Here is a 22,462-nt window from a genome sequence, read left to right on the forward strand (position 1 = left end):
CATAATGCCCTCAAGACCACTCTATTTTCGAACAATATTAACTAAAGACATGGCACCCACAAGAACCAAGCAAACTGGATGTGTCAGAGCACCTCCTATCAAGGGGTGTGAGTTCTTCAGTCTAAACATCTATAGAACCATCTTTTCCATCAGCTCCCACTGAACATTAATGTTTCTAGCTGTTTCTCACCATACGACAGTTAATGTTTCTAGCTACTTCTCAGTCAAAGGAACTCTTCATAAATTTTTAAATTGAGAAAATTGTATTTACAATAAGCAAAGATTTTTATATTCTTATGTCATTTTAATGTGGTCATTCTTATGTCATACTGATTTTTCTGCATTATAATTTAGTTCCGTAAGTCTTTCCCTATAAAAACTGAAAAAATTGGAAAATTTTTAACTATAAAACATTTATAACAGTTTGTTAATGCTGAACTCTAACCTGCAGTCTGATCATTCAGAGGAGCCAATCTTGTAAACCATTACCAAGAATTTTAGACAGCCTTCATTGACATATAAAGACTTTTACTTAGGACATCTGCTCTAGTAGCAAGATAAGAATAGATTGTAACACTGTGAAACACCACCAGCCATATCTTGTTAGCATTGTTGTTCAAGTTCGTACACTTTTAACTCCCTTGGAGTCTAAATATGTGAGGCTTAACTCCCTTTTCTACAGACTATCAGTATGTTTTAAGTGCTGCAAAGCCATTAATAGGCCTAAAATTTTTCTGTCAGATATTGTAGTCCACTCAGAGAGTAAGGTTTAAGAACAAATTCTGGGTGCTGCTTTTTCTTTGTTCGGTTGGGATTTTTTTGCAGTACACGGACCTCTCACTGTTGTGGCCTCTCCCCTTGCGGAGCACAGGCTCCGGACGCACAGGCTCAGCATCCATGGCTCACGGGCCTAGCCGCTCCGCGGCATGTGGGATCCTCCCGGACCGGGACACAAACCCGTGTCCCCTGCATCGGCAGGCGGACTCTCAACCACTGCGCCACCAGGGAAGCCCTCTGGGTGCTTCTTGGTGGCTGTGTATAGCAATTTTTAGGAGTTTCAATTTCACCTTAACTCACAAAAGAAAAAAAGGTCTTTGATTCAGTTGTTTAAACCTTTTAGATCTGTCTGCTTAAGAATTGTAAAAAAAAAAAAAAATTGTGAAAAAAATTGCATGCATACATGTGCATTTACACACACATATAGCATAAAAACCTTTGTAATTTTGAATAAATGCCCACATTTTTTTTCAGTCTTTTGGATGAATTATATTTGGTTTTAGTTATCTTTAAAAGCTTGAGAAGTACCTTTATAACAGTGCATCATTCTTTGTCACATGAAATTGGGCATTTAAATACATTTTTTAACTCTAAAATACCAAAATGCTATACTTTTTCAATTTTTAGAAATATAAAAACTGAATTTTATAATACTGATACTTAAATATTACAAAATATTAATATTATTGGCTCATAATAGCAGAGTGAAGGTTCTTTTGAAAAATATGGACTATAGGCATTTAGAATTTACCACTTCATATTGGAATAAATAATTTCACTAAAGTTTATCAAATATACTGTAGACTTGGACTTTTTGGAAAATCCATTTAGTGCCTATGTTCTAAAGTTCATTCCTTACACACCTCTTAAGAACAAGTTTATTAATTTCCCTGAGTTATTCTTTCCTACCCTATTAAGTTAAACCACATAAAACTGTCAATACGTGACCATTTATACCCATAAAAATAGTAAGTTCATACGGTTCAATCTCATACCATCACTACTCCATCTGGTCTGTCCATAAAATCAAATTGGAAAAAAAAAAAAAAAAAAAGGCTTCCCTGGTGGTTTAGAGTCTGCCTGCCGATGCAGGGGACACGGGTTCGTGCCCCGGTCTGGGAAGATCCCACATGCCGCGGAGCGGCTGGGCCCGTGAGCCATGGCCGCCGAGCCTGCGCGTCTGGAGCCTGTGCTCCGCAACAGGAGAGACCACAACAGTGAGAGGCCCGCGTACCGCAAAAAAAAAAAAAAATTGAGTTAAAAAAAAAAATTGAGTTGACAAATATGAAGAAACAGGGACCGGTGCGTTCTGGGCCTGATGGGAGCCAATCCAGCTATTAAACTAGAGATTATTTTTGCAGTAAAACAAAGACATCTCTCATCAGTCACCTATATCCACCAACCAAAAGAGAAAATCAGTGCAACGTGTAATGGGTTTGAGGAAACTTTTAGGGATAAACATCAAATAATTGAATTTTGAAACTTAAGGAATAACAAAATTCCCCTTGAATCTTTAGTGTTGGCTGGCCTTCCGAGGATGGCTGTTGGGCTTATGTTCACATTCGGGAAGTCTTGATGCCTGTTGGAGGCTCGGGTGCTTGGGTTGTCAGGTAACTCCAGCTCCTGTGAGTCTGAGTGGACGTGGTGCCAGGAGCTGTGGCTGTGGGAGACAGTGCCCTCATGCTCAGCCCAGTGGCACCCTGCTCCAAGCACCAAACAATGGGAGGGTCCAAAATCCCCAAACATCTTTTGGCCTTCAAATATTAAGCTTTCCACCATGTCTACAAGGGTTGAGGGCCTCTAGGCTCGGCCCAACTGCCCTGTTGCTGAAGTAGCAGAGCCTCAAGGCCAGCCCCTATAAAGAACAGCTGACCTAATCTACAGATTTAGTGTGATCCCTATCAAATTACCCATGACATTTTTCACAGAACTAGAACAAATAATCCTGAAATTTATATGAAACCATAAAAGACCCATAATTGCCAAAGCAGTCCTGAGGGAAAAGAACAAAGCAGGAGGCATAACCCTCCCAAGCTTCAGACAATACTACAAAGCTACAGTAATCAAAACAGTGTGGTACTGGCACAAAAACAGACATACATATCAGTGGAACAGAATAGAGAGCCCAGGAAAGACCTACACACCTATGGTCAATTAGTCTTTGACAAAATTGGCAAGAATATAAAATGGGAAAAAGATGGTCTCTTCAACAAGTGGTTCTGGGAAAGTTGGACAGCTGCATGTAAATCAGTGAAGTTAAAACACACCCTCACACCATGCACAAAAATAAACTCAAAATGGCTTAAAGACTTAAACATAAGATATGACACCATAAAACTCCTAGAAGAGATCACAGGCAAAACATTCTCTGACAAAAATCATACCAGTGTTTTCTTAGGTCAGTCTCCGAGGGCAACAAATTAAAAACAAAAATAGACAAATGGGACCTAATCAAACTTAAAGCTTTTGCACAGAAAAGGAAACCATAAACAAAACAAAAAAGCCTACGGGCCGGGAGAAAATGTTTGCAAATGATGTGACCAACAAGGGCTTAATTTCCAAAATATACAAACAGCTCATACAACTCAACAACAACAAAAAAAACATAACCCAATCAAAAAGTGGGCAGAAGACCTAAATAGACATTTCTCCAAAGAAGACATACAGATGGCCAATAGGCACGTGAAAAGATGCTCAACATCACTAATTATTAGAGAAATGCAAATCAAAACTACAGTGAGATACCAAGTCACACCAGTCAGAATGGCCATCATTAAAAAGTCTACAAACAGCAAATGCTGGAAAGGGTGTGGAGAAAAGGGAACCCTCCTACACTGTTGGTGGGAATGTAAATTGGTGCAGCCACTATGGAAAACAGTATGGAGTTTCCTCAAAAAACTAAAAATAGAGTTGATGTATGATCCAGCAATTTCACTCCTGGGCATATACCCAGATGAAACTAATTCGAAAAGATACATGCACCCCTATGTTCATAGAAGCACTATTCACAATAGCCAAGACATGGAAAAACTTAAATGAATGAATGGATAAAGAAGATATACAATGGAATATTACTCAGCCATCAGGAAGAATGAAATAATGCCATTTGCAGCTCAACAGACTTGAGGTTGCCAAGGGGTTTGGAGGGATAGGAAAGGGAAGGAATGGGAGTTTGGGATTAGCAGAGGCAAACTATTATATATAGGATGGATAAAAAACAAGATCCTACTGTATAGCACAGGGAATTATATTCAATATCCTGTGACAAACCATAATGGAAAAGAATGTGAAAAAGTATATATATACATATGTATAAGTGAGTCACTTTGCTGTACAGAAGAAATTAACACAACATTGTATATCAACTTTACTTCAATAAAATTTAAAAAAAAAAGAATAGCCGACTTCATGATTGAACTGTGCTAGTACTTCTCAGCATTCTGGATGAGTCTCTAAATGGCCTTTCTGGAGCGGGTGCTAATTATGTCTGTGTTTACTGCACAACTATGAAATTATACTTTAAAAATATAAAAGGGAGGGAAATATAATGTACATCCAGGTTTTCTGCGTGGTAAGACGATGGGCCATTTCCTTTTCTTTGACCATTTCTATTTAACAAAAGACTTCTAAAAAAACATATCTAATTAGTATTCAACTCTCAGAGGTAGAGGAATATAAACATTAAATCATGAAGAATTTACATGGTCAAGTCCAAACCCCATCAAGTTGAGCAAACTGACTTCAGAGAAGTTGAATAACTTGCCTAAGATAATATCATTGGTTTGTTCATTCAATAAATACTTTTTATGCACCTATTATGTTCCAGCTACTGCACCAGCCACAAAGCTAGAAGCCAAATCTAGTGTTTTGTTTCCCACTGCTCTTTTTTCTCTAAACCTTTTGGTGACCATTTCTCTCAGGTATTTTGGGTGTCTTTCTCCATAAGGTCACTAATGTATCTGCTCAGCAGTGTGACTGCTGTGCAAATAAGTTCCTGACCCTTGTCTCAAAAATATTTTTGTTTTTAACTTAAGAAAAAGCTTTGGACAGAGGTCTTAAGTTCTAACTCAGCTTCCATGTCTATAAAATGAGAATAACAGCAGCTGCCCTTTGAGTTGTTCTGAGGATTAGAACTGGTAAGACCCATGCAGCACTTGGCAAAGCACCGAGTCTCCAGCGAGCGCTCCCGTGCTGTACCTGCTCGGACAAGGAAACCCAAGACCCAGAGCAAACAGTTACCAAAATAAACTTCTCATTTGGGAAGAATGTATTTTCTAAAGTCACAGACTTGCTTCTGAACATTTTTTAACCACAACTAGGATTATGCAAAAGCAACTCAATTCCTCCCTTCAATCAAAACAAGTCATTTCATCATTGTTTTAAAACAAACAGTTGAAAACCATATTTACAGCAAGCACGCGTTTCATGCTTCAGTCATCCTCTTCTTCTTTGCCGCCTGCTTTCCTCTTTCTGGAGCGTTCACCTCCTGAACAGATATGAGAGAGAAGGTGTAAAATTTAATACTGAACGTTTCTGGAAATTTTGTCTTAAGTAGTTCTGAGCTGATGGGGGAGCTAGCCCTTCATGTTAGAACCCTACCCACCAGCGGCGACCTTGTCCACAAACACTGTCTCTACAAGTCAGACAGGGGGAGCCCGGGCTTCCCTGGGCAGCAGTCAGGGCTCAGGGACACCTCACTCTATCCTGACGGTGATTCTGCTCATTATTACTTGAAATACATACCTCTGCTTCCTCAGTACTTCACTTTCTCTACCTAAAATTCAGCATTTTAAAGCCTGTCAATTTTTTTAAAAGGACTGCTTGTGTTTTATGTGCTTTTTCAGTATGCTTTCCAAGTTTTAAATATATTTTTTTCACACGAAAAATTAGTGCTTCCATTACACAGTAAGGCCGATTTCTATTACTGAGATGTTTCCTCTGATCTGTAACTCCAAACCCATAGCGGAGCATGTTAAGTGTTCAGAAAACACTGGATGAATGAATATGGCACAATGGCAACAACATAGTGATTTGCTTGTGTAATTAAGACTTACATTTTCTTTGCACTTGTGCTCTTATAAGTGGAAAAGGAAATAATTAAAGGAAAATAATTTTAACAATATGGAAACGAACTAACCCTCCACTATTATCATACCCATGATGAAGGTGAGACGCCCCTTGCTCTACTGCACTCAGCTACTTCTAATTCTCTGGTCGAGCCCTGGTGTCTCAGCCATGTGTCTTTTCTCACAGGCCTCTCCGTCCTCTGGCATGTCCACCCTAACGCTCTTCCTTCAGCAGCCAGCAAGACGGCACCTGCTCCGGGCAGTCTCCCACCGCGCACAGGTGTCAGGCCCTCCTCTGGGCCACGTCTAGGCTTATTACTGCACTCATCTCACTGAGTTACAGGGAGGTGTGTAGACATCTGTCTGTGCTCCAGGGCTGTGAGCTCCTCTTCATTCCAGGAGTTGACTTGTGGCTACAGGGCAAACCCCTTCAGGCTGAATAAATTTGGTTTTACCCCATCACTGGTGAGCTTCTTTGCTCTCAATGATCTTTGAGCCTTATCTTCACCTTGTCCCTCATCACTCTCTGAAGAATAGATTCTGGCCCTTTCCTCTGAAAGCAAAGGGAGTTTAGATATAGGATTGACCTTAAAGATGAAGACCCACTTATTCCTGAATTTTTCTACTCTTGAATATTGCTATTTCCCACCATATATTCCCCTTGAGGAGCCAACAATTTTTTAAAGTTTTCATGAAGAAGTATGTACAGCTTTCAAACATGCTTAAGTGACTTAGATTGGAGAGGTTTTTTCCCTCGGAGAGATTGTCTGATCATTTTTAGATACCCAAGGGGCTTCATGCACACATTTTAAAAAAAATTTATTTTATTTATTTTTTATTTTTGGCTGCATTGGGTCTTCGTGGCTGCACGCGGGCTTTCTCTAGTTGTGGCGAGCAGGGGCTACTCTTCGTTGTGGTGCACAGGCTTCTCATTGCGGTGGTTTCTCTTGTTGTGGAGCATGGGCTCTAGGCACACAGGCTTCAGTAGTTGTGGCATGCGGGCTCAGCAGTTGTGGCACATGGTCTCAGCAGTTGTGGTTCACTGGCTCTAGAGCACAGGCTCAGTAGTTGTGGCGCACGAGCTTAGTTGCTCCGCAGCATGTGGTATCTTCCCGGACCAGGGCTCAAACTTGTGTCCTCTGCGTTGGCAGGCAGATTCTTAACCACTGCACCACCAGGGAAGCCCACATTTTTTTAAACTACAAAGTTTAAACGCTGGGTCCCTATACAAGCAGGAGAACTGCCTGTTACACATTTTCCTCCATAAGGACAAAAATTATTTAATTGATTTTCTTTATTATAGGGGTGCCTTATTTTCCCAGCTAAGCTTTTGTGTGGCAAAGTGGTCCTAGGGAAAACAAAATAAAAGGCCTTTATACGGTTGTCCTAAGTGAATAACAGCAAGACAGTAAGAGCCCACCAGAGCACAATCGCTCCCACGGCCCTGAGATCGTGAAGCGTGACCTCCTCTCCCAACTCACCTCGCCATGGTTCTTGCTGGCTTCACCCTCCTCACCACTGCTAGGGCCCTGGTAGGGGGCACTCGGCCCCGCTGGTTCTGCTTTTCCTGCAGATGGATGGTCTCCTGGTGAGTAGAAGCCCTCAAACGTTCTTCTTTCTGTAAAGAAGCAAATAAATTACTGAACTTAAAAAAAAAAAAAATGAACTCACTTAGTGCTCCCTTGAAACTACTTTACTGTAAAGAACACGTAAATGCCTCGCCCAGGATAACACCAGTTCCTATGTCCTCAGGGTACAGTTCTCTCCATTTTACACCCCTGTTACCACACATGGTCATCACCTTGTTCAGTTCGAAGGCGTGAAGACAACACAGGGTGAAGAGGCAAAGGCTCCCTCCCACACACCAACTGCCCCATCAGAACTGGCACCGGCACAGCCGGCACATTGGGGTTCACTAGGCAGGGCCAGTGTCAACTGAGTCAGGAATGTCCTCTTGACCTTCCCACATCACCTCCTATCTGGCTAACACAGTTTAATGATGTACATCAAGGGTTACATTTTTATATAAAGATTTTTTTTAATTAATTTATTTTTGACTACGTTGGGTCTTTGTTGCTGCACACGGGCTTTCTCTAGTTGCAGCGAGCAGGGGCTACTCTTTTTTGCGGTGCGTGGGCTTCTCATTGCAGTGGCTTTTCTTGTTGCACAGCATGGGCTCTAGGCACGTGGGCTTCAGTAGTTGTGGCTCGTGGGCTCTACAGCGCAGGCTCAGTAGTTGTGGCACACGGGCTTAGTTGCTCTGTGGCGTGTGGGATCTTCCCGGACCAGGGGTCGAACCCGTGTCCCCTGCACAGGCAGGCAGATTCTTAACCACTGTGCCACCAGGGAAGCCCGGGTTATATTTTTAAATTACTAGTTTCCCTCTGAAATCTCATAGATTGGAGAGAGAATACCTGAGGGTCCGGATTGCTGTATCTCACCATCAGCCACTGACTATGACAATTACTGTGGTTAACCACATGCTTAGAAGGTTAAGCAGGCTCCCTGATAACCACAAGAAATAAAACAGCTGTGACAGTAAGAAATGATGAATTAACATTCTGGAAAGCACAGTTCTTAATACCCCAAACAATCCCAGGATAAATCTCAGCCAACATACCTTAATCATCTCTGTGCACTGGCATTCAGGATCATGACCAGCCATTGGTAAGATTCTAATCTTCTGTGACCTCGAGCATCTATTAGCAAGTGGCAGGGTCATCTTTCTATGTGTGGCATAGTCTGTAGCATGAGGTCTGCAGGAAACAGACAAAAACGTCTCACTGTTTACAAAGAATATTTGGAGGCAATCATACCAACAGCAAACGCAGCTGCGGACAATGACACACCAGCCCCTGCGGCAGCCCTTTCCTCTGGCGCATGTGCACACCAAGAGCATGCTTGCGATCGGCAGGCTTCCCAGGTAAACGTCCCTGAAGGGAAGGGACACGCTGACCAGCAGAGCAGCACAGACAGCCCAGGCCTCTTACCAGGTGTGTCAATCAATGTGAGTTAATAACCGGTCTTCTGGTTTGTACGGTGGGCTCATGTTGGTTTCCATAGTGAACTGGCTCCCTGAGGGACAATAACTTGTTGCAAAGGTGAAAAATAGCATAGGAACCAAACCATGGGCCTTGGTGAGCTGCACCTCAAAATCAGGTCTATCATGACTGAGGCGGGCTTTGTGCACAGCCAACCTCTCTACCCTGTTGCTCTGTAACTGCCAAGTAGCCGTTAGGTCACTATGAATAGTTACCTGAAGGTGAGTTTGGACTTAAAGATGGCTTGTCCCTGCAGACCAGTGTCTTCCCTAATGAACAGATGGTTGTGACTGCCCTGCATCGGGGCCTTGTAAACATCAAACACCTCATTGCCTAAATGCAGGGACAGGCTGGAAACAAGAAATAGTTCAGTTATTAGCGTGGATATTTAACAAATCCTACAGCTTCCATTCTACCCTGTTAGCTGTTCTTAAAATGCTGTGGAACTGCAGGATCCTGTCCCCATACTGAATTCATAAGAAAAACAAAGAAAAGATACTGGAAACAACTAACCTAACCTTTCAGAGTAAAAGGTGGTAAAAATCCATCTTCCTTTCAACTTCAAATATAATTGTTTTTATCATTTTCCCAATTTCTACCATTTCATCAGTAAAATAGAAACCATTTTTTCAAACATACCAATTTATAATGTCCAATAATCACAAATGGGTGCTAAGATTAGGCTTTCATCTCAATAAGGTAGATACTGTGAATTTGATCACATCTTGGGTCTATGACTAGAGTATCCCAGTGCTGCACTGTGATCTTAACCTTATTTATTTCCCCCAGGTTTTCCAGGTAATGCCAGAGGCCTAGATCTTGTTAATTCTTTAATGAAAGATGATCCCAAAATATGGTACGCAGAAAACTTCATTCATCCCAGGCCTCCCTCTGGGTATTTTCATACTCTTCAGGCATTTATGCTCACCTTCCATCGGACCACTTAACTATCCGAGCATTGCTTTCTTTAATTTTATTTCCTTCTTTGTCCCAGCGTATCCTCCATTGTATAGTATTTTCTATCTGTTTCAAACCACAAAGGCATTAGAAAACCAGTGTTACTAACTGCATGTTCTTTTTTCCTCAAGTGACTTATAATCATGTGCCAAGAATTCATAGATGGTAAGAGAATAAGCTCACCACAAAATAGGTGATTAGGCAACATGGAAACCTTCCTGCTACAGATACCTAGAGATACTGGTTGAACTCAACAGACAATTTGTTTTAATCTTCTCTGAGCTCCAGTTTATGGCAGTGGAAGCAAAAACTTTGGGGCCATATGAGGTAGGCGGTTACAACTGAGATCTCTGTCTATTGCACCCCAACTTGAAGGCTACAAACCCAGAGAAAGAAGGACTAAAAAAGGACCCATTCGCCTAGTAAGACAGGGAAGCTCTGAGTATTAATTAAAAAAAAAAAAGAATATACAATTAAGTAATAAACAACAGATTAAAACCTGAGACTTCTGCTTTACCCTACCCTTATGGTGGGGAACTCCAAATTAAAAAAGTAGCATAAAAATGGATCCCGCCACGGCTACCACTGTGGCCTCTGGTAGAAGCTCATTCAAAACCTGGTTAAAGGCAACGCCATCCCTGTGAGAGCAATGGTAGGGTTTTGCCATCCAGGCCTTCTCGAGGGGGACCACCGAATGACAAGGCCTATTTTCTGTGCATAACCTGAATTGCCATAAAGAGTCTGAGATACTCTTATTGTGGGAAGCTGCTTGGATCTATCCACAATAAAATGTGGAGGCAGTTCTGTATACCTAGCTACATTATTATTTATCCTGAAGGAAATAGCTAACAATTTTCAAGAATTTTTATCTTTACTTCTGTCGAAAAATTACAACCGCAAAAGAAAGGTAAAAAAAGTGACAATTCTACAAGGATTTTTTTAAAAAGGATATATACCTTCTCCTCTAAAAATATGCTGAAAAGGTATTTAATTCCTTGTTCTAAGCAGTTATTTGTTGATTGTTTATGACAATAAACATAAAGATCATTTTATAAGCTGGTCTCAAATTGTTACCCCTGTGTTTTACTTTATAAAAGGGAAAACTAAAAAAAAAACAAAAAACAAAAACACAGGAATAAAGTGTGAAATGGTACCTTTAATTTTAACCTGGTTCTATCTTCTTCATCAAGCACTTCCTCATCTTCAAATTCGTCTTCATAATACCGAGGATTAAAAGGCCTAAAAGTTGTTTTTTAATGTAGTATTAGCCATCTTTAGTATTGAATATAATTAATATATAAAATAATAATCTTTAAAACATGCACTAATACGTTTAAAAAATCACAGTAGACAAATAACTTCATGTAAAACTTCAAAAGTAGGCAAATTACTGTACTTTCTTGAAATTTGATTTTAAAACATATTACCTGAAATAAAATCCAAATGTGACTAATAGTTCAAAGTTTTTTTTTTTTTTTTTTGCAGTACGCGGGCCTCTCACTGTTGTGGCCACTCCCGTTGCAGAGCACAGGCTCCGGACGCGCAGGCTCAGCGGCCATGGCTCACGGGCCCAGCCGCTCCGCGGCACGCGGGTTCCTCCCAGACCGGGGCACGAACCCGTATCCCCCGCATCGGCAGGCGGACTCTCAACCACTGCGCCACCAGGGAAGCCCCAAAGTTTTTAAATTATATTTTTGTTCAGTGATGTATGTCCTCTAAAGTATAGGTGACACATGATCTATCTTTTCATATTTTTTAAGAAACGTGTCATGTTTAATTGCATAAGAGCTTGCAATAGTGCACCATCGTGAATAATACCCATCAACACTATTTTGTTGTCTAAAATTGTGGTCGTTTCTAGATTCACAAAGGCTTTAGCACTGAACATTTGTGATTTCTCTACTCTCATTTTCCAATTTTTCAGCTTTATGATAGTGAAAAATACCTTCATCAGCTATGTCTGCTCATTTATAAGAAAGTGCCAAAGTGCTAGAAGAATTATTAGCATTAAAACTTTCTCACACCAGTAATTCATTTTCTACCACAGCACATTCTAAATTTATTTTTTCAGAGTTACATGAGAAATCTCCCACCTCTGTGATTAGCCAACTCATTATAAATAAGAAAAACATTTACATTCCACATATTTTTACTCAATATCTTCGGGAAAAAAAAAAAAACTTTAATCAGTCCTCTTACTTGGGTTCTATGCTGAGAAATTTGGGTAGTTTAACAAAGTACAATCCGTTTCCTAAATCAGAGTTGATGCTGGGAATTTCTACTTCTATTTTGGTTTCAGAAATTGGCTCTTCCTCCTGCTGGTCCTGAGGCACTCCACGTCCATCCTAAGAGGGAATCAGAATGTGAGAGCCCGAGTTGACATTAGAAGTGCTCTAGCTCTCCTTCTGCACTAGGCAGATGCAGGTGTGACCAGAAGTAAACTTGGACACCCCTTCAGAGATAAAGCAGTTGGCAACCCCTCCAGGCCTCTCCTTAAAATTTCATCCTCTCCCCACCCCCCAAAAAAAACCACCATGCAAAACAAGACCTGTTAGCCTGCATTACCAGAAAAAATGTTGACCTATCTAGCTTGCATAAGATATTTAGCAACAGATGTGTGAAATTATGCAACCCCTCAATGCTAAGTAACTATTAAAATCAGAGAAGAATGTCAAATAGTACACACTTCTTGGCACAGGTTTAAATAAGAAAAACTTTTAAATCAAAGGTTTTCAAATTATGCGTCCTCACAGTCTAGCCCCTAAAGTTTGGCATCAAATTCATTCTGAGCAACTGCTTCTATTCCCTTTAATATCCAGAAATTCCCAATATAGCTAAGAAAGTCACCCATTCGTCAGATGTTTCAGGCTGCTATTCATCATCCATGTCCCCTCCCTACATGACCCATCAGCCTCTGAAACTTTTTTCTTAACTTTGAACAATGGGCCCAGTTGAGATTTGTAATTGTACTTACAGTACCAGGCTGTCCTGAAATGGGTGGTTGATTGTCCCCGTCACTCTCTGAAGAAATGTCATCTATGTCTCCAAACAGATCCATGGTCCCACTATAATCTTCAATGTTGGGGGAAAAATGCACAGTATTAATTTCTCTCACTAAAGTTCTTCACACAGTTCTTAGCCCATCACTTCAACATATTCCCAAGATTCATAAACCAAACCTCCACTAAACCATGATCAGACTGGCTCCCTGAGCGTGGCCCTCAGAAGCCTCACAAGAGTGTCTACAGGGAAGGAAAACAGCAAAGTTAGTTGGTGGAAGGCCAAGCTGCTGTGATAGCCAGCTTTCAAGGTGGATCCCAGGGATCCCTGCCTCTGGTATTCTTGCCCTTGTGTGGTCCTCTCCCACAGGTATCACGGTTGGTCTATGTGATCAATAGAATACAGCCTCACTTCCAAGGCTCTGCATGACATTGTGGCTTTTTTGCCTTGCTCTTTCTCCCTTGGGTCACTTGCTCTGGAGGAAGCCAGCTGCTGTGATGTGAAAACACTCAAACTGCTGTGGAGAGGCTCATGCAGTGACAAACTGAGGTCTCCTGCCAAGAGCCATGTGAGTGAACTATCTTGGAAACAGATCCTTCAGCCCCAGGCAAGCCTTTAAATAGAGTCTCAGCCAACATCTTGATTGCAGCCTTGTGGGAGGCCCTGAGCCAGTGCTAAACTACTCCTGACCCTTAGAAATGGTGAGATATATTAAATGTTTGTTGTTTTAAGCTGGCACTTTCAAGGAATGTAGTTAGGGAAGGTGGGGGATGGTATGCAAGTCACACAAAATATGTCTACTCTGACACTCCTATCTCCCTGTCTTTGAATTCCCTCTGCACAAAGCCAGGGAAGCTTTGGTATCTCAACTTCATTAAATGAAGGCCACCACTGAGTTTTTTTGGTGAACCAATCAAGTATAGAGCCATGTCCAGCTATATGTCCTAACACAACAAATCCAGAATATATCAATAAAAGTGCACACATATCAGTAAATTTGGCCCAAGGTAGTTAGTGTTTGTCCTTCATCTCACATTCTTAGAATCCACGTCCACACACATTCCCCAGGCTTTTGCTCATATTTAATAGCAAAATCTTGCAATTCTTTTGGTGTGTAAGTTATTTCTTCTTCAGTCAGAGTTTGTGCTTTCTTTGCCAGAGTATGATGAGATCCTAGTGATGGGTCTGCTGGTAAAAAGTAGGTCAGACAGCACTCAGCTGGGTGACTCTTGAGGGGAATGCAGACTGCCCCAAGTGATGTTATTACAGCATTTTCAAGCAAGAAGACTAGTTTCACAACCTACTGAGTGGGAGAAAATGTTTGCAAATGATAGGACCGATAAGGGGTTAATATCCAAAATATATAAACAGCTCATACAACTCAGTATCAAAAAAACAAACAACTTGATTAAAAAATGGGCAGAAGACATGAATAGACAGTTTTCCAAAGAAGACATACACATGGCCAACAGGCACACGAAAAGATGCTCAACATCACTAATCACTCAGGGAAATGCAAATCAAAACCACAGTGAGATATCACCTCACACGTGTCAGAATAGCTACCATCAAAAAGTCTACAAATAGCAAATGTTGGGGAGAATATGGAGAAAAGGGAACCTTTGTATGCTGTTGGAAGGAATGTAAATTGGTGCAGCCACTATGGAAAATAGTATGGAGGTTCCTCAAAAAACTAAAAATAGAACTACCATATGATCCAGTAATTTCACTCCTGGGTATATATCTGAAAGAAACAAAAACCCTATTTCAAAGAGATATGTGCAGGCCAATGTTCATAGCAGCAATATCTACAATAGCCAAGATATGGAAGCAACCTGTCCATCAACAGATGAACGGATAAAGAAGATGTGGTATGTATGTACAATGAAATACTACTCAGCCATAAAAAAGAATGAAATTCTGCCATTTGCAACAACATGGATGGACCTACACGGTATTATGCTTAGTGAAATAAGTCAGAGAAAGACAAATATGCTATGTTATCACTTATATGTGGAATCTGAAAAATAAAACATACCAGTGAATATAGCAAAACAAACAGACTCACAGATGTAGAGAACTAGTGGTTACCAGTGGGGAGAGGAAAGGGGGAAGGGACAAAATAGAGAAAGGAGATTAAGAGGTACAAAGTACTGTGTATAAAATAAATAAGCTACAAGGATATATTGTATAGCACAGGGAATATAGCCAACATTTTATAACTTTAAACAGAGTATAATTTATAAAAATATTTGAATTACTATTTTGTACACCTGAAACTAATATAATATTGTAAATCAACTATATGTCAATTTTAAAAAAACTTGTTTCCTCAGATATAGGAACGCAGACTGCCTCTCACAGGCAAGGCGGGCTCAGAAGGACTACAAAATTCGTTTTTCAGCTTTATCCGAGTCCAAACAGAAATCCCCATTCCTAGTTTCTTTCTCAATCAATACCCTTTCACATGAGAGACTTCAAGAGGCTGTGAATTCAGTTGATGTTGTAGTTCTGCAACCACACAATTACATGCGTTTGATTTTCAGCTACCTCAGCCGACTACAAGATATGAGATTCCTTTAGGGCTGTCAAAAGTGCTCCCTGGTTCTCTGACCATGACCTAAGCTTCTGTGAAGTCATAAAGAGAAAGACAAATACCACATCCCTTATATGTGGACTCTAAAATACAACACAAAGGAACCTATCTACAAGACAGAAACAGACTCACAGACATAGAGGACAGACTTGTGGTTGCCAAGGGGGAGAGGGTGTGGGGGGAGAAGGAATGGGAGTTTGGGATTAGTGTATGCAAACTATTATATAGAGAACAGATAAACAACAAGGCCCTCCTGTATAGCATAGGGAACAATATTCAGTATCCTGTGACAAACCCTAATGGAAAAGAATATGAAAAAGAATATATATGTATAACAGAATCACTTTGCTGTACAGCAGAAATTAACACATTGTAAATCAACTCTACTTCAATAAAGTTTAAAAACAAACCAAAACTAACCTAAGCTTGTCGACTTTCTGTAAGTGCTCCAGGGCACTCAGAAGCATCCATCCCACACCACAGTCCTTAGTCATCAGGACTGCCTAACAAGTGTAGCAGCCACTTGAGCCCTCAATCACAGGGGATAATCTGGTTTATCATGATGCCAAGGCACCACCAGCATCCTGTTTCCCATTGGTGAGGAGCTCAGACCCAAACCAATCTACACATCTCATCTTTGAGGATTTGCTTCCTGGACTACCCAGTCAGGTCCAAGTTGGGGAACAGAAAACATACCAGTTGTCTACACAAGTAGATCTTAATATTTTTTAAAAATTGTAATTAGGTTTAAAGTTGATTTGGTTACAAAAAGTACAAAGAGAACTCCCTAAGGGATCACAGAATTAGCAAACTCAGAGAGCAACTTCCACCCCTAGAGATGAGGGAACAAAGGGGAAAGTTAGAATTATCATTAAACTTACAAACTTACAGACAGGGCCCCTTGGAGCTGAAACTCATACCTGAGGAAGAGAAGTGCCCAGCTGGTACTGATGTCTCTTGGGAGTACAATGAAGCTGCCTCTTCAAGTCTTGGTAAAACTGCAAACCAGACTGAGCTGCTGTGGGAAGAAACTACTGCTGCTGCTGCGCCCCCTCAGAAAGACTGTAGGTCAACAGGAAGCCCCCAGAAAAGTTTCATACACAAACAGGAAGGAGCAATCTTTTCTTTGTTATCCAGGCTCCCAGTCTTCTCTGGCGCCCCATAACAGGGGGCAGCTGGCAAAGCTGAAATGTGCTTGCAGAGCCTTGGCCCTGCATAGTCAAGCTCTGTAGAGAAGGGCAGGTTTGGAGACAAGAGACAAGAGCTCAATCACTGTCACATATGTGTCTGCTAGTGACAAAACAAACACACTGTTGCCTTGGAAACGACAGAGTCAAAATGAAGGCTCTCAAGAGCCAGGCATCGGAGTTTCAACTTGATAAACCAAAAAATAGCAAGGGACTAAAGGTTTCTGAGTTTAGGAGAGTGACACAGTGGTGAGTTAGGACCTTATTCTCTTTCAATGTCACTTCTCTATAACCAGGCTTCAGGGTAAGCCTCCCACAAGCCACCCCTCCTAGATTGTATTAACAAGCCTAGTCCATTCATAAGGGAAAGATCAGGCTGTGTAGAAGAGCACCGCAGAAAAGACAAATACATATCTTAAATATGGATTTCAAATATATCTGCTAATTCTTTGCCATTTCTACCATCGAGAGGAGCCAAATTTCCCTCCCTTTGAATATGAGCTCACATCAGTGACTCACTTCTACTGAACAGAATGTGGTGGATTTTGAAAAAAGATAATACAGCTCTCTTGGGGTGCTCACCGTTGGAACCCAGCCACCATGCTGTGAGAAAGCAGGGCCACAACTAGGATGCAACACGTGAGATACTCACTTTGGTGAAAAATATGTGGTGCCAGAATCTCAGTGATCAAGGTAAATAATATTGCAATACATTTCAAACTCCATGCAAAAAACTCCCATAAACAAAACATCAAAATTTCAAATAAAGAGACAATCCATCCAGTTCTGTACTTGTGCCACTCTTCTCACTTGCCTTACCCTAATCCCAGCCCTGTTAGATCACCTTTATTTGAATTTTTGACATTTTGTTCATCATATTTTTACATTAATTTTAATTTTTTTAAATGTTGTATTATGGTATTATTAAACTTGATTACTGTAGTGGGCTGAATAGGGACCCTTCAAAGTTCATATCTACCCAGAACCTCAGAATGTGACTTTATTTGGCAATAGGATCTTTACAGATGTAATTAGTTAAGATGAGGTCACACTGGATTAGGGTTGACCCTAAACCCATTGATGGGTGTCCTGAAAGGAGAGTGGGATCTGGAGACACAGAGTGGAGACACAGAGAGACACAGAGCAGACACACAGGGAAACAAGCCACGTGAAGACAGAGGCAGAGATTGGAGTTACGCTACTACGAGCCAAGGATTACTGGGATCCTCTAGAAGCTAGGACAACGCAGGGAAGGATTCTTCCCTTTAGAGGGAGCACGGCTCTGCTGACACCTTTATTTAGGATTTATAGGCTTCAGAACTGTGAGAGAATGTGTTTCTGTGGTATTAAGTCACCCAGTTTGTGGTACTTTGCTACAGCAGACCTAACAAACGAATACAATTATGGAGGCTTTTTTGCGCCCCTTTTAAAACTCTGCACCCCAGAAGAATGCCTCACTCGCTTCACCTGGCCCTTGCCAGGCTTCTTTGTGGGGCCTGGGAGGAATTCACTAAAACCTAAGAACTAGTGTAAGGCATTAACAAAATCAGCCTGCTTTGGGAGGGGTCAATTTCTTGAACAGAGACCTGCTTTTTAAATTTTTTTATTACAATTAAAATTACTCAAAAGCAAATCAATTTATTTCAGTCAAAATAACTCATGTTTACATATTTATAAAACAAACTGTACAATAAAATACATAAAGTTTTCACATTTTCTACTTCAATCATCATCTTCTTCCTCTTCATCACTGATCACGTATTTCTTGTGCTTTTTATTTGTTTTATCATCATCTTCTGCTTTTCTCTTTCCAGAAGGCTCACCTTCCTAAACAGATAAAAATTTTAAAAATCTCAAAGTTCATAGAGAATATTTCTAGAAAGGTTTATCAAAAGTAGCTCTGAGCTGAATAACCCTCTGAAAACCCAAAAATAACATAACTTTTAATAAGAACATTTACCAGCTGAAGAAAACCAGTGGTTAAGGTCATGGCGAGTTTCCAAACCTACAAGTACTAGAGGCATTCAAAATGACTACGGAGTAATAACCAAACTAACCCTAAACCCCAATTTCAGGCCCATGAGAGCGAGCTAAGCAATTGTGACCCAGTCTCACAGGGGGAAGAAGCTGCTGTACATGGAGAAGAGCTGCAGGAAAGTGGAAAGGGGCTTTGCCCTGGGAAGAGTTAGGGCTCTCCCAAAGAAGTCAGCCTATATAACTGCTTGTTCTGCTGACTATTTTGACCATAATTAGGTATTTACTTAAACTTTTTTCTCCACTTGCTGAGCATTTCACTTCTTCGTTATCCAAAAAGCATTCTAAAGACTGTCATTTTTTTTTTTTTTTTTTTTTTGCGGTATGCGGGCCTCTCACTGTTGTGGCCTCTCCCGTTGCGGAGCACAGGCTCCGGACGCACAGGCTCAGCAGCCATGGCTCACGGACCCTGCCACTCCGTGGCATGTGGGATCTTCCCGGACTGGGGCACGAACCCGTGTCCCCTGCATCGGCAGGCGGACTCTCAACTACTGCGCCACCAAGGATGCCCTAAAGACTGTCAATTTTTTATTTTTTAATTTTTTAAAATAAAGTTATTTATTTATTTATTTTTGGCTGTGTTGGGTCTTCGTTTCTGTACGAGGGCTTTCTCTAGTTGCGGCGAGCGGGGGCCACTCTTCATTGCGGTGCGCGGGCCTCTCACTGTCGCGGCCTTCTCTTGTTGTGGAGCACAGGCTCCAGACGCGCAGGCTCAGTAGCTGTGGTGCACGGGCTTAGTTGCTCCGTGGCATGTGGGATCTTCCCAGACCAGGGCTCGAACCTGTGTCCCCTGCACTGGCAGGCAGATTCTCACCACCAGGGAAGCCCAAGACTGTCAATTTTTTTAAATAACTATTTCTTGTTTTGGATGTATTAAAAACTCACATAATAAAGTTTTCTTTTTAATATTTGAAAAAAATTTTTTGAAGAAATTAAAGGCTTTCATACACAAGTTTCCACTGCTTAAAGTCACGTTGTATAACGTTCTAATAGAAACAAAAAATTTGGGAAGTTTTCTAAAAATACTTCTTACAGATAGAATTTGAACAAATCAACGTTAAATAATATCAAAAATTGATTAAAATGAAATGATACTAAATATGATACTCCAGAATTGCCTTAACAAGACTCCTCACCAAAAATAAAACAGGGTGAACAAAGTTTAAAGGTTGAAGTTGGGGAAGGCCAAGCATCTTACTACCCTGACCAGAGAATGCTTCTGGATGTAGCATACAAGCTGGCATAGCCACTTTTTCTGATGCCTGGCCCTCTGAGGAGAAGATATCAATACTATCTCACACTTGTTTCCTGCCTTATTGTCCCAAATGCATCCCCACAGACCTGAAGTCATAGGAGAATTCAAAGGGGTAAGTTATGAATCTACAGGAAGAGATCCAGAAGTCCTCCTGCACTTACTTCCCAGCTGGCAGCAATAAAGTTACCCCAACAGCAAGCCTGGAGGGTGGATCCTGCCCCCAGGCTGTGATAAGCCTCCTTTCTACTTCCCAGCCTTGAGCAAACCTAGACACTTCTCTCCCAACCCCGCACTGGCAAAGGCAAGAAGCACATTCACTACTACCACCACTTTTCATTTATTTTCAGCTGATGAATCTTATCTTAAACTCTTTACATGCCAGCCTGGTTTGTGGCAACGTTCCCCAAGTAAACTTCAGTGTGTATGGTCTCTTCAGCTCTAAAGTTCTTTAATGGGTTTAAATTTGAGTGAATAAAAGAATAATGGGCATGGTACCTCTAAAAGGTGGTAGAGCCTGTCCTAAAGGAACCTAGACAGGGCCAAGCAGCTGGGAAGTCAGGAGCCAGGTCAAAGCTCTCCCAAAGAAGTCTAATTGGCACCGGTTCTAATCCACTGTCTCGGGTAAGACGCTCTGGAATTCTGCTCTGAAAATCCTTCCAGGACCGACTTCTCCGGCGGCTACAGACAAGCACAGTAAAGCCCAGCAAAGGCATGCAGGCCTGCTACTCCCAGGACTTAGAAAGTTGAGTGGCAACCTTCAGGAGACCTCATTTTGTGAAACCAGGGGTGTGGGATTCTGCCTTAGTGAACGTGGCTGGAATAAATCCCTGTGCCATGTAAATGCAACAAATGACAAAAATACTCATACTAGATGAACACAGACTGACAGGAGAAGATGGCGGAAGAGTACGACGCAGACATCACCTTCCTCCCCACAGATACACCAGAAATACATCTACACGTGGAACAACTCCTACAGAACACCTACTGAACGCCGGCAGAAGACCTCAGACCTCACAAAAGGCAAGAAACTCCCTACGTACCTGGGTAGGGCAAAAGAAAAAAGAATAAACAGAGACAAAAGGATAGGGACGGGACCTGCACCAGTGGGAGGGAGCTGTGAAGGAGGAAAGGTTTCCACACACAAGGAAGCCCCTTCGCGGGCGGAGACTGCGGATGGCGGAGGGGGGAAGCTTCGGAGCCGTGGAGGAGAGCACAGCAACAGGGGTGCAGAGGGCAAAGCGGAGAGATTCCCGCACAGAGGATCGGTGCCGACCAGCACTCACCAGCCCGAGAGGCCTCTCTGCTCACCCGCCGGGGCGGGCGGGGCTGGGAGCTGAGGCCCGGGCTTCGGAGGTCGGATCCCTGGGAGAGGACTGGGGTTGGCGGCGTAAACACAGCCTGAAGGGGGCTAGTGCGCCACGACTAGCCGGGAGGGAGTCCGGGAAAAGTCTGGAGCTGCCGAAGAGACAAGAGCCTTTTTCTTGCCTCTGTTTCCTGGTGCGCGAGGAGAGGGGATTAAGAGCGCTGCTTAAAGGAGCTCCAGAGACGGGCGCGAGCCGCGGCTATCAGCAAGGACCCCAGAGCCGGGCATGAGACGCTAAGGCCGCTGCTGCCGCCACCAAGAAGCCTGTGTGTGAGCATAGGTCACTCTCCACACCTCCCCTCCCGGGAGCCTGTGCAGCCCGCCGCTGCCAGGGTCCCGTGATCCAGGGACAACTTCCCCGGGAGAACGCACGATGCGCCTCAGGCTGGTGCAACTTTACGCTGGCCTCTGCCGCCGCAGGCTCGCCCCGCATCCGTACCCCTCCCTTCCCCCGGCCTGAGTGAGCCAGAGCCCCCGAATCAGCTGCTCCTTTAACCCCGTCCTGTCTGAGCGAAGAACAGGCGCCCTAAGGCGACCTCCACGCAGAGGCGGGGCCAAATCTAAAGCTGAACCCCAGGAGCTGTGCAAACAAAGAAGAGAAAGGGAAATCCCTCCCAGCAGCCTCAGAAGCAGCAGATTAAATCTCCACAATCAACTTGATGTACCCTGCAGCTGTGGAATACCTGAATAGACAATGAATCATCCCAAATTGAGGAGGTGGACTTTGGGAGCAAGATAGATTATTTTTTCCCCTTTTCCTCTTATTGTGAGTGTGTATGTGTATGCTTCTGTGTGAGATTTTGTCTGTATAGCTTTGCTTTCACCGTTTGTCCTAGGGATCTGTCCGTCCGTTGTTTTTTGTTTTTTTTTACTTAAAAAATTTTTTTTCTTAATAATTATTTTTTATTTTAAAAACTTTATTTTATCTTACTTTATTTTATTTTATCCTCTTTCTTTCTATTTTTTCTCCCTTTTATTCTGAGCCGTGTGGAGGACAGTCTCTTGGTGCTCCAGCCAGGCGTCAGGGCTGTGCCACTGAGGTGGGAGAGCTAACTTCAGGACACTGGTCCACAAGAGACCTCCCAGCTCCACGTAATATCAAATGGCGAAAATCTCCCAGAGATCTCCATCTCAACACCAGCACCCAGCTTCACTCAACGACCAGCAAGCTACAGTGCTGGAC

At 42.2% G+C, this 22,462-nt stretch overlaps 1 protein-coding gene across 3 annotated transcripts in view; it reads right to left on the reverse strand.

Annotated features, from left to right (window-relative positions):
- Positions 1-18,218: 18,218 nt before the first annotated feature.
- Positions 18,219-22,462, reverse strand: part of LEO1 (LEO1 homolog, Paf1/RNA polymerase II complex component) — a gene marked incomplete at its 5' end in the record, with an annotated part of 51,021 nt that continues 46,777 nt past the window's right edge. For 2 of the 3 annotated variants that reach the window (XM_079699665.1, XM_079699663.1), the window contains one exon: positions 18,219-18,451. In XM_079699665.1, the coding sequence (XP_079555791.1) occupies positions 18,347-18,451 (105 nt within the window). In that variant the 3' untranslated portion in view covers positions 18,219-18,346. The remainder of the gene's footprint in view (positions 18,452-22,462) is intronic. The other variant, XM_079699664.1, reaches the window with a different exon arrangement.

Source organism: Hyperoodon ampullatus (assembly GCF_949752795.1).
Source record: "Hyperoodon ampullatus genome assembly, chromosome: 3".
NCBI classification, from domain to species: Eukaryota; Metazoa; Chordata; class Mammalia; order Artiodactyla; family Ziphiidae; genus Hyperoodon; species Hyperoodon ampullatus.